Consider the following 16,140-nt stretch of genomic DNA (forward strand, 5'->3'; position numbering starts at 1 on the left):
AGCACCAACGCTTGACAACTCACACGCCATCCACAGTCTAACCCCGCTCTCAGCCCTTCCCCGGGTAAGCAGCCGATCATCAACATGATGCTACCATCCAAGTACTCGAACACACTAGCCTTGATTATCCAATGACTCCACTGTCCGAGCCATCATCCGGATTGGACTTGTACCAACCAAACAGCTCCTTGAATCGATGCGACATGACCCGAGCCTCTGCTTCGGGGGGTTTTCTAATGGCTGCAAATTCATCCACATCCACCGAGTTCTCCTCCTGCCAGCGCAAAATGGTGTCAAAATCACGACATTTGTGATTCACGCTAAAATCGGGGAAAGCGTTCAGCTGCGCATCCGCCCAATAATGGGTGTAGATGTCGACATTAGCGTTGCACATCAGGTTCTGGAGCAGCAGGTAGGTGCAGTGGGAGATATGCGTCCGATGCATGTCAGAGGGCGGGGTTCCCGGCGGCCACTTCTTGCCATAGTAGTGGTCAAAGTATGCTTCGCGCCGCAGCCAATCCAGACAATGGATCTGGTGGAAGACATCGAGTCGTCCAATGTATGCTTCAGACCCAAAGCCAAAGCTTTCGGGCCATTTGGCTGCCTGCTCAGGATCCCTGCCCAGCTTGACCACGTCATCGCGACTGATGGCAATGGGGTTGATGTTCGCCAGTCGATTCCAGGCTGCGTCGACCTCGGGGCTCGGGGGTTGGCGATAGATGGGGAGGGGGTCTGGCTCCAACAGTGTTGCATTCATCTTCTGGCTGATGAGGGGTATCTCAAGGCGATCGAACACAGGAGCTGCAACTGGTCAGCAAACTGAGAAGACGCTCGTCGTCAGTCACACTCACAGTACTCGGAGGTTTTTCGTAGGAGATGGTTTGCGTCACCAGTGCCCCGGAAAATGCAGACAGTGATGACGAAAAGAAACACTGACAGTGCGAAAACAGTAGCATTGAGCCAGAGGAGCAATTTCTGTCGTCTACTGAAGTGTTCAGACGGCCGGGGTGCTTGTTTCAAGAGAGATACATCCTCCTCGCTTTGTGTATCTCCGGAGACGCTGTAGGCAACATCGTCGTTGTCTCTGGTTCCTAGAGGTTCGTATGATGGAGATACGGCCGGCTTCATCTTCACCATTGTCTGTCAGACTTGAGAAAGATGATCTGGAAAAGAATAGGCAGTGTTCGGTTCAAGGAGATCAAATATCCTCGCTCCGCGCAATATGGTCAGCTGAACTGCGCAACATCCCTGGTAATTTTAGGATGCATCAAATGTCTGCCAAGTACGCATTAGTGCTTGTGAACTGTCGCCACCGCACATGCCATCCAGCATGGCGTTGACGCCTGCTTTCCTCTTTGAACCAGGCGCAGATGCTTGCTGCCGTCACAGTCGCACTGATACGAAAGGATCGCACACTTTGGTTGTGTAGCTGTTTCACCCCGCCTGATCACGGGCGACTGTGTAGGGGTGGTGCGAACAGAGTGGCCGATGCCCGAGGCCTCACATAAATAGGTTCCTTCTTCCTGCCCTTCTGCTTGATAGACCATCTTTTGTCCTACTCTCGACTCTCCCACGACCTCCGTGAAGCGTATCCAGCCCACGATGCAGTATTCTATCCTCCTCTCGGCCACCTACGGACTGTTGCTGAGCCATATGGCCACCTCTGCCCCGACAGCCAAGCGTATGCAAGCCCCGAAACAAACTTAGAATCGATGTGGTGTCCATGCAACTGACAAACTAGCAGCGGTGACCCTTCGCGTCAGGTCAGAGGACTTTCATGCTCTTCGGGAAAGAGCAGGCAATGAGGCCACGGCGCTGTATGGCTATATAGTCGCCGACACCGAGCTTGATGACAAAGAGAAGCGCGATGACGAGGCCACGGCGCTATATGCGTACATTGCGGCCGACTCGGAGCTGGACAGGAAACGCGATGACAAGGCCACTGCATTGTATGCATACATTGCAGCTGACAGCGAGTAAACCGAAGAAATTACGCTTCGAAGCATGCTGCTGTGCCAGAGCACATGGATTTATTTGTCAATCAGGATTTGCGTTACCTCTTGCGTAATCTATCAGATGATATGTCATACAGTGATGGTCTATATCACTTTCCTCTGAGTGCGGTACATGTGTCAGTCTATTGATGTAGTTTTGTGGGATAACCTGACCTACCTACAAGAATGTGCATCCCAAGGTCTATCATCCCCACAAAATGTTCCACCTCGACCACTTGCTCCTCTGGATGGGTACATTATCTGGGTCGTTCCGACACTCGAGCAGAGCCTGCTCCAGCGGCATCTCATAACTCGATACCATCTCTGTCTTGCGGTAGAACTTATAGCCCAGATAGAAAGCCAGTACGAGCGGAATGTCCCTACCACTCAGTTAGTACAACATCATCCATCAACACAGAATCTGACTCACAAATACGACGACACGAAGCTCGAAGCATCCCAATTGCCATGAGTAAACACCGTGAACCCGCCCGTGAACAAAACAATCACACACATCACCAGAGCAAACCAGGATGTATACACTGCTTTCATCAGCCACAGTCAATACCTGTAGAATATTCAAATAACTCACCAGACCACCAATGATGCCACGGCATTTCCGCCGTATCCAATCCCTGCGCCCTGAACCCTCTCATCAACCTAATATGATTCAACGCAATCGTCCCCCACGAGATCAACACCCCCGCTGCCGTCAAATCCAACAACCAATTGAAAACCGTATATGCCTCATTCTGACACGTAAGGTACGCCAACGCGGACACAGAAATCTGCGCCACCGCACAAGCATACGGCACACCGTGCCTCGTTGTGCGCAGAAACACCGCCGGTGCGTGGCCCTTCAGCGCAAGACCATACAACGTGCGCGTTCCAGCCAGGATACTCTGATTTGACGCTGACCACGCAGACGTCAACACCACGGCATTGATAATAGAAGGCACTACTTTGATCCCCGCATCGGAAGCCGCAATTACGAACGGACTCTGCGCGGCCGTGCCAGATTCATTTCCCAGTCGGGGATCGTTACTAGGGACTATCATCCCCACGATTAGCACAGCCAAAAAGTAGAAGATGGTAACGCGCGCAAAGACGCGTTTACACGCGCGGGGGATATTCTGTCTTGGATTCGCCATTTCCGCTGCCGCGATGGTTAGACTTTCCACCCCGGAGAAGGAATAAACTGCGTTTGTCGTGACGGCCCAGAAACCGAGGAATCGGCCCCACGGGCCCGAGGCGATGTATTCCACGAACGGGCCGGGGTCTTTCCAGTAATGGAATCCGAGACGTGGAGTACCCGAGACGCCGCCGAGGTCGATCACCAAGCCCATGAGGATGATGCCGATGATGAGGAGGATCTTGAGGATGGCGAAGACGAACTCAACTTCTCCGTAGACTCGGATGAAGAGGAACGAGACGATTGCCGAGATGACGATCAGGATCGTCACCCAGATAGCGGGATTGAGGGTGTCGTTCCAGTACTGGATTAGGACGACAGCTGCGGAGATCTCGCTGGGCACGGACATGAAGCAACCGTAGACGACGTTCCAGCCTATTGCGAACCCGAGAGCCGGATCGACGAGCAGCTCGACGTGTCGGACAAAAGAGCCGGTCACGGGCATCAGGGCTGACACTTCGCCTAGGGCGATTTGCACCGCGCAGACCACCAGGCCGATCAGTAGATAACCGAGTAGAGCGCCGAGCGGGCCACCGGTTTGGATCGAGCTGCCTAGACCGAGGAAGAGGCCGGTTCCCTGGTGGGATATTTATTCAGTACGTCGTACAAATATGAACATTTCAAATTGTAAAGATGGGAATTGACGTACAATGGCGCCCGCGATGGCTATCATCTGGGTATGGCGCTCCTGCAACCCCTTGCGTAGATTCTGGGCCTCTTCATCGTGGACGATACGCGGTGTGCGGTCTCCGACTTTGGGGAGCGCAGGGCCTGGTTCGAGGGTGGGCGAGATGAAGACATCTGGGTCTTTTTGGGTGTTATGGATATCATCCATGGTGGGTTCTCAAAATTGAGGCCGATGCGATGGAGAAAAGCAAACAATTCAAGATAAGCTGAATGGTGGGGGAAATGGCGATCACTTTATGCTGGCGATACCGCATCAGTTTGAGTGGGTGTGATTGGGTCGATAAAGCGCACTCGGCGATGGCGACATTCCGGCGCCGCATGGGATCTTTCCTATCACTCATAACCCTCACCGATGGTTGATAGTTGATTCTGTGGTCTCTTGTCCTCCACTATGGTGATTTTGGCTCTATGTGGATTTGGTGTCAGCCACTATGACTAACAAGCAATACTAAATGTTAACTATCGGGAATCCCGTCGCCCCATCACACTATATCTTCAGTCTTGGCGGCATGCACGTTTTCTTTTTCCGACTAGCAGATCCTGCACGCAGTCAGAAACTTCAGGAAGCTGCGTAATCGGGAAAGCAATTGCTAATATCAACCCAGAATGAGCCATTGTATCCGACTGCGGTCGCGCAAATGGCATTTCCACCTCTAGATAAGGATTGTCAGAGCCAAGCCCCTCCAATTGTCGCAGGGCTTCCTCTGAGATGCTACTGACCCCAATCTTACAGGGAGTCGGAGTTTGTATAACGGAGTGGTGAAACAAGCAGGCTTCCGTGTAACTCGTCACATATTCCTGTCACAATTGTCAGAATAAGCACGAGGGATGCCTGTTATCGCCAAGCAATGCAGGGTGCTAAAAATAACCTACACCAGGATCCAGAATGATGGGAGTCAACATTACGAGCAATGAGTTTTATTAGCAATAACAGACAAGCTCGGTCTTTTGTGTAGCATCAATTCTAAGCCATTATACATCATACGCCATAAGTCAATGAACATCAAATACCCTTCCGACCACCCGAACAACCGTTACTCCAGAGGGGCTTGTCACGTCCCGGACATTCCAAGAACGATCGTAGTCATCTAATTATTCCCAATGCTTGCTTTGCTCACTCGATGGCGAGCCCGAGATCTCCATCATCCCCCGCCAGATCTTCCACGGCCATCTCGGTCTCGGCGGCATCAGCGGCCTGCTTCATGGCGATCTGCTGCTCCTGCTCCTCCGGTGACAGGGCCGCGAAAGCCGCCGTGTTGGCATCCCAGTCCGCCACACATTGCTTATTCCAGTTGCATTGTTCAACTTCGCCGTAGAGAGGGTGTTTGAAGCGCGGGTGGGTGTTGGGCCACCCCGACGCGTGGTAGTGGTGCTTGACCAGCGCCGATCGCGCATTGTGGTTACCCGAGTCCGAATGACCCTGGCCTGCAGCAAAGGCCTCCACTGTGAGCACTAGGATACCACCCACTAACTTTGATTCGGGGATGTCGTGAAACGTCTTCCAGGTCACTTCCTGGCCAGTGCGGGCGCTCATCTCAGCCAGTACAGCTTCCGTAAAGGCGGAGGGGCCGGTCCCACTAATGATATCGTCGAAGTCAAGCTCGAGATCGGAGATGGGCTTTCCCTGCTTGACGGAGTGATCGTGCAGCCATTCGAGAATGCGGTCCACCAGCCGCATCATGACTGGCTGGCGTGGCTTGCTGATAAAGGTCCATTGACAGAAGGATTGTGACTTAGGGCCCAGGATGGCATGGTCATTGAAGTCGGGTTCGTCAATCTCGACACCAATTATCAGATCCATGTCCGCTTCGTTGAACCGTTCGGGGATGAAGCGTTCTAGCGGCCGCAGGGCTTCAACGTCAATATCGGCGTATACTCCACCGTCCACATACATCACGAGGTACCGGAGCAGATCGGCCTTGATGATCTTTGCGGTCAGGGAGCGGTAAGTCTCGACAATGTCTGGACGATTGAGGCCGTCAGGCCCGAAGTTTGTCTCGACATAATGTAGGTCATTTTGATCGGTCAGCACCTCGTAGCGGTAGCCTGGGTTAATGGAGGTCCAGGTACGGGCCACGTTCAGATCACGCTCTTCGAATTCGAAGGGATTGACCTTCCATGACTGCCATATCTTGCGGGGGAAGAGCCTGCACTTGCTCTGGCGTGCGAGGCCCCCGTGAAACTCGGCGAAGGTGCCTGTAAGTGAGAGATAGAAAACTAGACAGAAGACAGCCAGGAAGAGCGGCACCACCCGGCGAACCTGTCGTGGAAGACAGACCCCGGACATGGCGGGCATGGCAGGCATGGAAGGTATAGCAGGTATGGGAGTCTTCAACTGCATTGTGACGGACTGGCCCAACTGACCCATGAGGGGGAAGAGAGACGAGGGGTTCGGCGGACGAGCGAAGAAAACACACACTGCTGAGGGCCAGAATGTTTATGAGCCAGAGCGAGCCGGTCTGACCAGATCAGCTCTCCCCGCAACGCGCGGCCAAAAATCAGCGCCATTCGGACCTGACCAGGGCAATTCAGGGCATTTCACCTCGAAGCTATATTACGGGCTCCACCCACCTGCGTGACACTAATGCTCTTAGCTTCGTGAGGGCCCGGCTGAGAGGAGCCCGCTCGGTGTGCCTGTCGAGCGATTGGGTCGAGACATATCGCTACCATGTCGATCGCATTTGCCATAGCCCGGGGTTGCTGGAGACTACCTCGGGTCTTGGGCTGCTAGCTCTGTCCGGATGGGAAATGAGTCCGATGCATGTGCTTCTGGGCCAAGACACGCTGAGCTGACTACTGCTCTGCAGTCTGTCGATCGGACACCTCAACTCGGAATTTTGGTTATTCTGAGTGTCACCAGTCTTTCCCTCAAATATCGCCCCTCATCTTCAGCCAGCGAGACTCCGTCTTGACGACGCGTTTTGCCCGACTTGTCTACCACCATGCCCGTCCGCACCCTCTCACCAGATCGTGGAAAAGTCCATTCTGCCCCTCTCAGTGGACCTCCGGAGCAAAGCCCGATGGCTCAGTGTGCTCCTGCCGTCCTTCCTGTCCTGGGGTGGGAGCAGCACTTCGTCGTCGGGGAAAGCCCGGCGGACAGCCTACCTAGACGGGCTGCGCGGGTTTGCAGCCTTCCTGGTGTATTGGGGGCATCATGAATTATGGGCACACGATGGCATGGGCGCTGAGCGGATCTTTGAGAATGCGTATGGTTACGAGAAGCAACACTTCCTGGTCGCATTCCCCGGAATTCGCACTTTCTTCTCCGGCGGACACTTTGCGGTCAGTGTATTTTTCGTCCTATCGGGCTACGTGCTATCCGCCAAACCGCTGGCGCTGATCCAGGCGGGTGAATATCTCCAGCTGGGCGACAATCTGTCCTCTGCGCTATTCCGGCGATGGCTGCGTCTTCACCTCCCCGTTATCGCTACCACGTTCATCTATCTCACGTTCCTTCACCTCTTCCACATCCGCGCAACGCCGGAATTGAAGGGCACCTACGGTGAAGAAGTGTGGAACTGGTATATCGAGTTTAAGAACTTCAGTTTCATTTTCCGCGGGGGTGGTGAGCCATGGTTCACCTACAACTTCCACTCGTGGTCCATTCCCGTTGAATTCCGCGGATCCATCATTGTCTATACGGCCTTACTGGCGTTTTCCCGCCTTCGCCGGAACATGCGTCTGGCCGGTGAGGCCGGGCTGATCTTCTACTTTCTCTACATTGCCGATGGCTGGTTCGGGGCGCTGTTCATCTCGGGTATGCTGCTCTGCGACCTGGATCTGCTTGCAGCACGCGACAACCTTCCGGACATTTTCCTGATGCTGGGGCCGTTCCAGGAGGGAATCATCTACTTCCTTTTTGTCGTCAGCATCTACCTGGGCGGCGTGCCGTCTCGCACGTGGGACCTGCAGGCATTGCGTGATTCCCCGGGCTGGTACTACTTGTCCTTCCTGAAGCCCCAAGCGGTGTTTGACTACAAGTGGTTTTATCTGTTCTGGGCGTCCACCTTCATAGTGACGGCGATCGGGCGGATCGGCTGGTTGAAGAGATTTTTCGAGCTTCGCTTCAACCAGTATCTGGGGCGGATATCCTTCGCCTTCTATCTAGTGCATGGACCGGTGTTGTGGGTGCTCGGGGATCGGCTGTATGCGGCGGTGGGTTGGGTGCGCGATTCGCATGCCACAAATTGTCCCGGGTGGATCGATCGCTTCCCGCTCCCCCGCACGGGGCCTCTGGGGTTGGAAGTCAGCTTTCTGGCTACTCACTTGATTCTGCTGCCGATTACTCTTTGGTTGGCGGAGATCGTAACCAAATTGATTGATGAGCCGAGTGTGCGATTGGCTCAGTGGCTGTATCGACAGGTCACGACGCGTAGATGATGCAGTTGCCAGGCATCTCCGAAATGAATGTCTCAGTTTTGCTTCTTCCGTTGGTGTAGACACTTTTCCCACTAGTGCACCGTAAGCTCACTTTAGATTATCTTTCCCTTTCCTGTGCTGGGAGTCCTGGAGTGGATTCGTTGGTCCCTGAGAGGTCCAAGCGACAGGGAGATACCGGTGGGGTTGCCGCTTCGGGACGAGAGACACAGTCCGGCTCGCCACTAAAAGTCAATAGTTCCAACCCGAGCACTGGCCGGCATCCAGTGGCTTCTAGACGGCTGGAACTAGCGCATCCTATCTGACCGTGTTGCTTGCTCATCACATGCTGAATCCCGAGTGAAAACAGCAATACGTCCGGATCGGCACGCCACTTACAGGCGGGGGATGCCGTCTTTTTCCTCTCTCGCTGCTGTACGCTGGAGGGCCTGGCTCGGATGCAACCCTAATTAATCGCGATATCGCTGTCTCCGATGCAGAAATTAACGGCCGGCGCGATGGTCCCTCGACCAACACCCCTCCCCTCCCTTTCACAATCATGGTCTCCCGAATACTTCGCTTCGCGCCTCTAGTCGCCCTCCTCATCCTCACCCTCAGCACCTTCTACTATCTCTATCGTGCCATCCACGTCGACACCCACCCAGATCTTGACCTGGGCCTGGAAACCGCCACCACCTCTGACCGCAAAACCCTCCCCGACCTCACCGTCAGCCAAATCATCGCCAACACCCACCATGAGATAGCATCCAACTCGACCCCGGACGGCCGATACTTCCGCATCGACTTCCGCTCCCGCCGCGGCATCAACCCCAGCATCATCCCGCACCCCACCAAACCCAACACCTGGATCATCACCGCGCAGCTTCACGAGCCCGGTCGTCGTGAGAAGGATAGCGCCTGGTTCGTCGAACTTGTCTGTGACGCCGTCTTCCAAGACAAGGGCCGCACCCTCCGCTGCATCGATTATCCCTTCATCCTCCCCATCGCCGCAACCGAGGGCAACAACGCCCTCTGCTCTGGCACCCTCGCCTTCTTCGCCCTCAGCATCGGTCCTCACGATGCCCGCGTTTTCTACGGCCCGGACGCCCCGTACACCATCTACGGCTCCAACTCCGCCGTGACCTGCTTCGGCCAGTGGATTCTTGACTTCCGACTCCTCGTCGACTGGCCTGCCTCCGACACCATCACAGACTATGGCTTCCGTCGTGCCACGGAGCTGCAGCGCCCAGCAACGGCCCCTTACTTCGCCGTCGAGAAGAACTGGTTCCTCTTCTGGGACCGAGCCGGCAACGCCTACGTTCACTACGACGTGGCACCCACAAGAGCCTTCGCTGCCTTGACCCTGGACGGTTCCGTCGGCGCAGACCTCGCCCCAGCAGCGGCAAGCGCAGACGCAGCCTGTCTCCAGAAATATCTACCTCAGATGCAAGATCCCGACCACGAATCCATCCACCAAGCCACCAACTCCCTAGCTGTGACGTTGTGTATGCGTGCAGACCCGAACTGCCACCCAGACGACCACAACACTGTCATTTTGACGGTCTTCCAGCATAAGCGGTTCGTGGAGTTCCATAGTAGTTACGACCCGTATGTGATGCTGTTTTGGCAGAGGGCGCCGTTTGAAGTCTACGGGATTTCGGACATGCCGTTGTGGATTCACGGCCGGGGGATGATGGATGAGGGGAACCAGACGGAGATGATGTATGTTACATCGATCGGGTGGAAGACTGCTGGGCAGAAGTATCATGGGTATCTTGATGATGTGATGTTCTTGGCGTTTGGGGTAGAGGACGCGGATACCGCCGGGGTGGATGTGGTTGCGGGGGATTTGGTGGCTGGGGTGGGGAAGTGTTGATCCACCATCTTACTCAGATTATATTATAGAAAGGGGAGTAGAGTAGAGTAGAGTTATGTGCTACGATGGCCATTTCTTATGATTACTATGTTGAATGTGATGTTGTACGATACCTATCCCTTCCTTCCTTTCCCTCGGAGTAACGTCTAGACTAGTTACTAGTTATGTGTGGAATTGACCCGTGATTTCCCCGCTCAGACCCCCAATGCAACCACAGCTTAAATTAACTTGGCAATCTCCGAACCCTCCGGCCAATACGTCGGGATACATATTAGGCACACATAAGCGTCGCTCAGGCCGCTTATCGACTTGTCTTGGTCAGCACTAACCTGGTCTTGGGCCGTGGAGCTCGTGCAGGTCAGGTGGTCAGACGTGCTTTTAGCTAACAGAAGTGGTCTGATTGCTCAGTGCAAGAGAAGCTTTCACATGTGATGTGAGGCTTACTTTGCTTCTTGTCCCGAGGAATGTGGAGTGGTTTGTTCCTTGCGCCAGGGTCTGTTGGACAGTGGCTTGGAACCCCGCTTTTTGGTTTTATTATCGGGGTTCTAAGTTTAGCCGTGGAGAGACGGTTGGGATTGTTCCTTGGCATAATGTATCCGGGATGGTTCCGGGGTGGTCTGGATCGGGTTGTCACTCAATGGCTTAGTTGTAATATTGGGTGATTGGGGATTGGACTGTCCAACAGGACTTGTTGTAAGACAGAATTGACTGTTGGCTGTTGGCTAGATGAGATCATCTGTCTGAGCGAATACTAAATGCGGCCTTGGCGCTAGGGTGACCATGATATGCTGTCTTGGCGGAATCAGACGCCTTCAATAGTCAATATACATGGTCTATATCGTGTCTGGAATAGGTGGGATGCGGGAAAACTTTGCTACATTTGCTCAAGAGCACAGTCCACTTCATAAGACAGTTATAGTATCTCTATGTTCGCGTCCCATAAGTCTTCAATGCCCCCAGTTCCTACCAGTCTCGCCAATACTCGACAGAGTTATAGACTACATCGCCCAGATTGCTTGATTTCGTGGCTAAGCTGATATTCACCCTCGATATGGTGCTCAAATGCTATGTATCAAATATCACTTCTATTACTACGGAGTGCATGCTCACCGGCATTGCCAACACGTCTCAGGATATATTTATCAGCCAGTGATGTGTGATATGTCACCGTTTTGAGCGTTGGTCCAACATAACTTCAAGGCCGAGCCATTGTCCCATCTTCCAATAGCGGGCTGTTCCGTGCGCATGCAAGATGTATGCAGAGCAGAAAGATTCGGGACACTGGTGCAGCTAGTCTATATTTTGCTTGGGTAGCTCGAGCAGTAGCAGTATTAGCATAAGTAATTGATCACTAGTCCAATTTGAGATGGCGCTGACTCTCAATGAGTGATGAACATGCCAAATTTAATTGCTATGAAATAAAGCACTTCGAATTCCTCATGATGGCTTTCACTGTCCGCAGACTATACAGTCTATATCTTGACCCTACATTTCAAGGTTCCGTCTTGTCACAAGCACGTACATTGCGCATTATCCACATGAAAGGCTCTCACGGCATATCTTTCCTCGATGTGCTGTTCATGAATCGATAAACTGAGTCTATCAAGTAATTTGAATAGTAGATAGAGGATGGATTAACTTTATCATATATCTATTATTTATTCTACAATATTTACACTTAGAACTTCTAGACTGACTGGCCTATATTGCACTAAATATCCTCGTTGTTCTTGGTTTCTACTTTTGCCAGTAATTCTCTTTTCCATGTTCGACTCCACTAGTTATAAGCTACTCCATTGAAAATGATTTCTCTGAATTATCTGCCATCACTGTCGCCTCAAATGCCCCAATCATTATACCGTGGCTTTTGGGATACATACTTATATCGTATTTTCACACACACATATACATATTGGCATGCGGCTGTTTTAAAAAGAACAGCCACTATATTTTTTAGCCTTCTTAAGCATGATTGGAGGCGATGTTACCTGTAGTAGGTTAAGCTGCTCATCCGGCGCTGCACTGGACACTCCTGCTGAACGTAGTGCTGGCGCAATCCATAATGTGACGCCCCGGGTTTCGAAGATCTTCAAAGGAGGTGAGACCTTGATTCATTCGCACAATCGGACAGAAAGAATTTCTACAGCCCTGACAGTCATAAGCAAGCAGCTGGCCAAACACCACCTATATACTCTGAAGTCATTCAAAGTGCAGATAATTTTTGATAGGTAATACGTATTGGTACAGTATGTTCTGAGACTCGGAATTGGTTTTCTCCGTACATCCGCGTGCCTTACATGCGCGATTCGTCTCTTCTATGCAGTATTTTCCCACTTCCGCTGTTGTTATCTGACCTGCGAAGAGACCAGGGAATAGTGTAATTGCTTAGGTAGGTGGCTTTGAAGTTAGGGTGCATTTTGTTTCTATACTACCCTTCATCCATGTTGCGAAAAGGCAGCTCTTGCAATGAAATCACCACTACCATCACCGAAAACGTCTGACCAGGCGGTACTCTAGTGTACGTAGGTAGGATTGATGATACCGTGATGTTCCACTCGCTAATCTATCACGCTTTTAAGACCGAAAGTAAATCGACAATTCGCTTATTGACTATGGCATCTGAGCCGGATATATACGCGGTCTTCCATTTTCGGGTGGGGGGTGTCATCCACTTCCGAGCAATGTTGCATTCCAGCGTCGTCGGCAGAAACATTTCTGGGTTTCGTTTACGGTTCGGGCTATTATTGACTATGTGTTCGACGTAAGATTGCTGCATTTATGCAGAGCTATATAGCTTCTTTAACCTACATATCTTTCTACCGCTTAATAGTCTGAATTGCATCCAGCCCAGGAAGGTTGTTTCAGTTGTCAAGGCAGTTGCTGAGAATTAGCAAAATGCTAGCGAACCTAGGAGAAAGGCCTAGTCCAATGCAAAGTGCCGAATGGAGAGAACCTCTCACTTGCAACCTTATTGATCGCAAAGTCCCGGAGCACATCATCACCGAGGCAGCAGACGATGGAACAGATACATCGCTCAATCGTCGACAGGCTCAATTTGAGACTACTAAGCGAGTTCTGGCCAGTGCAGTGAACGATGGCCTAGCCAGCGCAACCATTGAAGAATCTATAGGTCCTGACTTGGTGTTGTGCGTACGTGACCCAGCCGGAGTTGGAGAGTCTTATATCAAATGTGGTCTCCGAGGGTCCGCCTACGTTGAGAAAAATGGTGCCAAAATCACTGGATTCGTACGTGCAGATGATCTACTTCCTCCAGTGCTCACCCAAACAGGTACAGGGAGGATATCAGAAGAACTAGACCCAGGTGCTATTTGTCGCATCATCTGCCTCTGGCAACCCGAACAATTTCCAAGTGCCGCCGTAGAGACACTTGTAAAGGAGGTGCAGAATTCTGCAGACAATCAAGGTGAGCCAGCCGCTCCTGCTTTAGGAGCCCGATTCTGAGACGAGATAGCGAAATGGTTGGAGATAGCCAGTACTCAGCCGACGCTACATTTGAACTCACCTTTGTATGAATGGGAGCAGTCAGTTGTGCTTGGACATCCAACGCATCCAGTGAGCTTTCCTACTACCTTTCTCGATTGAAGTCGCCGTAGTATTAACGCTACCAAGCTACACCGGGCATGTCTTGCTTACCAGCCTCTGAAACCTATCACACCTGACGATATACCTGAGCTGCTTGAACCCGAACTATCGTTCATGTCGCTACCACAATCAGAAATGAAAGCCTTCGGGCCATTCTCCAGTCTACTGAAGCCTCTCTTGGAGTCGTTGGGCATCCCTAGCCCCGAGTCATCAGACAGAGTAGTAGTACCGTGCTTCACTCGTCAGCTTCCAAGTATCTTGCCGCTATTCCCTGATGCACGCCTGCTTGGATCTGTTAGAAAATGCTGCCGTGCACAGATTTCAATGCGCACTATATCATTTCTCCCTGACGTGGGATCTCTTTTGCATCTGAAGCTCTCCTTGAATTGTCAAATCACATCGGGCCCGAGGACCATTACACCATGGACTGCTGCTTTAAGCCCAGCACTCAGCACAGCGCTGAAAAACCTGCTGCCGCCAGACTTATGGATTTTTGAAGATGCCGCTGCTATCACAGGCGGCCAGGATGATTTTGATAAAGCACGCCATTTAACATGCATTATACGGAAGAGCCCAGAAAAGCAAGCGGAAGAACTTGGAGAGACGATCATCCCGGTTGCCGGACTATTCCAGAAACCGTACAAAGATGATCGGACATACATGGAGATCATGTTTGGTCTCGATGACTCAAAGCAAAAGCAAGCTTGGCTTAGAAAGTATTATCCCCAGCCCGTCTTGAGACCGTATTAGCTTGCTTGGTGATCTAACGGAAGCCTTCTTCAATAGATATCTGGCAAAACTATTCTCTTTGCTTCTGCCGCCCCTGGTCCGTCACGGAATTGGCCTCGAAAGCCACGCCCAAAACGTCCTCGTCCGCGTCAATACTACCTCAAAAGAGATTACTGGGTTCGTTGTTAGAGATTTTGGTGGTATGAAAATACACTCCCCTACATTTTCACGTACCAGAATTGATCTCAGTTCAATTCCCCCGGGCGCGAGTGCATTCGTCGACGACATACATAAAGTGTGGCACAAAGTCTATCATGCTCTGATTCAGATGCATGTGGGCCACCTATTATATATGCTAGACTTGGAATCCCATGGAGGATGGCCCATTGTTCGCGAGGAGCTCGAAAGAGTACTGGACCCTTTGGGTGATCCAGATGGAAGGGCAGTGCATGAGGCCTTTACGAATAAGACTATGGCCTTTAAGTGTTTCATGGAGATGCGACTAAGGAATATTTATCGCGATGTGAGTCTATCTTTTTCTTTTCCACTTATTAATTTATGTTTTCTACCAAAAGCATGGGTTTCAAGGTTTAAACGGCTGATGGTGAATAGTATTATGAGAGAGAGCTGCCGAATATTCTCCTCCGGGATTTGCAGTCATAAGATGACCTTCCGACTGCGATTTCGTTTTCATTCAGCAAAGCGGAGCCATGAGGCGCCTAGGATAACAGCAGTCGTCTTCGAACCCCCACTGCGCCGCATCCAACCCATATGAATGGCTATTGGACAAGAGACGCCACCGCTGCTTTCGCAATAGTACTCACGCGCCCAAGCTACCTAGCAATTGATTTAAACTATAGTCAAATAGTGTAGTATTATATACTAACTAATTATCAAGAGCCAGATTTAGGTCTTCATCTATTGTGTATATCAGCAGAGCGCGCGTGATCTCCGATAATGGCATTGCTCGACGCGAGGTCAAATTGAGAAGGGATTTATCGAAGTACCCAACACTTTATAATGTATTGTAAGTGATTCGAATAGAGACCTCGCTGAGTATGATTCTAATTGCTTTATTTTCAACTCTAGGTCTAGCCATACACTATCACGAAGACCATATTATGGGTATCCTGCGCCATTAAATGCAAATATCATCCGTTGGATGGCGTGATTTCTTGGTATAAGTACCCAAGTCATGAAAGCTTCTCCATATATATCTTTTCCGCTTATTCCGAGCGAGCCTTTTGTGCTGTGAGTGAAGTTAAGAGGTATATCGCGACACAGTCAGACTGAGTGATCATGCTTCGGATCCCGGCACAGTGAACTGTGGAGCTGGCAGATGCGATTGGCCTGAAACATAGACTCAACCTGTTCTAGAGCAGGTAGGTGACCCCAACTGACAAATAAAATGATTCTTATTCTGTCCATGCCTCGGAAGACATTTATGTTTATGTGCATTGCTAGCATTCACAGGAGTCCGATGACTGGATGTTTGGGTGCCATCATAATAGGTTCTACACTCTTCAACTAGAGTACTTGCAATCTAAATAGCCTATATGACCTTAGAACTCCAACTGACTTCAATCGCGAGAGAGAAGCTCACGGAGACTCTCCGGAGTAACCGCGCCGTCCTGTTTCACGTATCCGCTGCCAAGCATCCCCTCCCCAACGGCATCGCTGCCCATTCGGCATTTATCCGTGGT

At 51.4% G+C, this 16,140-nt stretch overlaps 8 protein-coding genes across 8 annotated transcripts; 5 read left to right on the plus strand and 3 right to left on the minus strand.

Moving 5' to 3' along the window:
- Positions 1-124: 124 nt before the first annotated feature.
- An05g01720 (uncharacterized protein) lies at positions 125-1,137 on the minus strand (the record flags this gene model as incomplete). Its single annotated transcript, XM_001390706.1, has 2 exons — positions 125-801; positions 852-1,137. The coding sequence occupies 2 exons, from the start codon at positions 1,135-1,137 to the stop codon at positions 125-127; spliced, it is 963 nt and encodes a 320-aa protein (XP_001390743.1).
- Positions 1,138-1,602: 465 nt separating this feature from the next.
- An05g01730 (hypothetical protein) lies at positions 1,603-1,980 on the plus strand (the record flags this gene model as incomplete). Its single annotated transcript, XM_001390707.3, has 2 exons — positions 1,603-1,681; positions 1,745-1,980. The coding sequence occupies 2 exons, from the start codon at positions 1,603-1,605 to the stop codon at positions 1,978-1,980; spliced, it is 315 nt and encodes a 104-aa protein (XP_001390744.1).
- A 57-nt stretch (positions 1,981-2,037) lies between these two features.
- On the minus strand, positions 2,038-4,021 carry An05g01740 (uncharacterized protein; the record flags this gene model as incomplete). Its single annotated transcript, XM_001390708.3, has 5 exons — positions 2,038-2,172; positions 2,251-2,374; positions 2,425-2,536; positions 2,587-3,763; positions 3,836-4,021. 5 exons carry the CDS (start codon positions 4,019-4,021, stop codon positions 2,038-2,040), a joined length of 1,734 nt encoding a protein of 577 aa, XP_001390745.3.
- A 966-nt stretch (positions 4,022-4,987) lies between these two features.
- Positions 4,988-6,214, minus strand: An05g01750 (uncharacterized protein; the record flags this gene model as incomplete). The annotated part of the gene is made up of 1 exon (XM_001390709.3): positions 4,988-6,214. The coding sequence occupies one exon, from the start codon at positions 6,212-6,214 to the stop codon at positions 4,988-4,990; it is 1,227 nt and encodes a 408-aa protein (XP_001390746.3).
- A 400-nt stretch (positions 6,215-6,614) lies between these two features.
- On the plus strand, positions 6,615-8,253 carry An05g01760 (uncharacterized protein; the record flags this gene model as incomplete). The annotated part of the gene is made up of 2 exons (XM_059747932.1): positions 6,615-6,636; positions 6,770-8,253. The coding sequence occupies 2 exons, from the start codon at positions 6,615-6,617 to the stop codon at positions 8,251-8,253; spliced, it is 1,506 nt and encodes a 501-aa protein (XP_059606080.1).
- Positions 8,254-8,788: 535 nt separating this feature from the next.
- Positions 8,789-10,105, plus strand: An05g01770 (hypothetical protein; the record flags this gene model as incomplete). Its single annotated transcript, XM_001390711.1, has 1 exon — positions 8,789-10,105. One exon carries the CDS (start codon positions 8,789-8,791, stop codon positions 10,103-10,105), a length of 1,317 nt encoding a protein of 438 aa, XP_001390748.1.
- A 2,895-nt stretch (positions 10,106-13,000) lies between these two features.
- An05g01780 (uncharacterized protein) lies at positions 13,001-15,100 on the plus strand (the record flags this gene model as incomplete). The annotated part of the gene is made up of 5 exons (XM_059747934.1): positions 13,001-13,529; positions 13,596-13,678; positions 13,736-14,424; positions 14,495-14,960; positions 15,050-15,100. The coding sequence occupies 5 exons, from the start codon at positions 13,001-13,003 to the stop codon at positions 15,098-15,100; spliced, it is 1,818 nt and encodes a 605-aa protein (XP_059606081.1).
- A 357-nt stretch (positions 15,101-15,457) lies between these two features.
- An05g01790 (hypothetical protein) lies at positions 15,458-15,579 on the plus strand (the record flags this gene model as incomplete). The annotated part of the gene is made up of 2 exons (XM_059747935.1): positions 15,458-15,464; positions 15,527-15,579. The coding sequence occupies 2 exons, from the start codon at positions 15,458-15,460 to the stop codon at positions 15,577-15,579; spliced, it is 60 nt and encodes a 19-aa protein (XP_059606082.1).
- Positions 15,580-16,140: the final 561 nt, after the last annotated feature.

This window comes from Aspergillus niger (genome assembly GCF_000002855.4).
Source record: "Aspergillus niger supercontig An05".
In the NCBI taxonomy this organism is placed as follows: Eukaryota; Fungi; Ascomycota; class Eurotiomycetes; order Eurotiales; family Aspergillaceae; genus Aspergillus; species Aspergillus niger.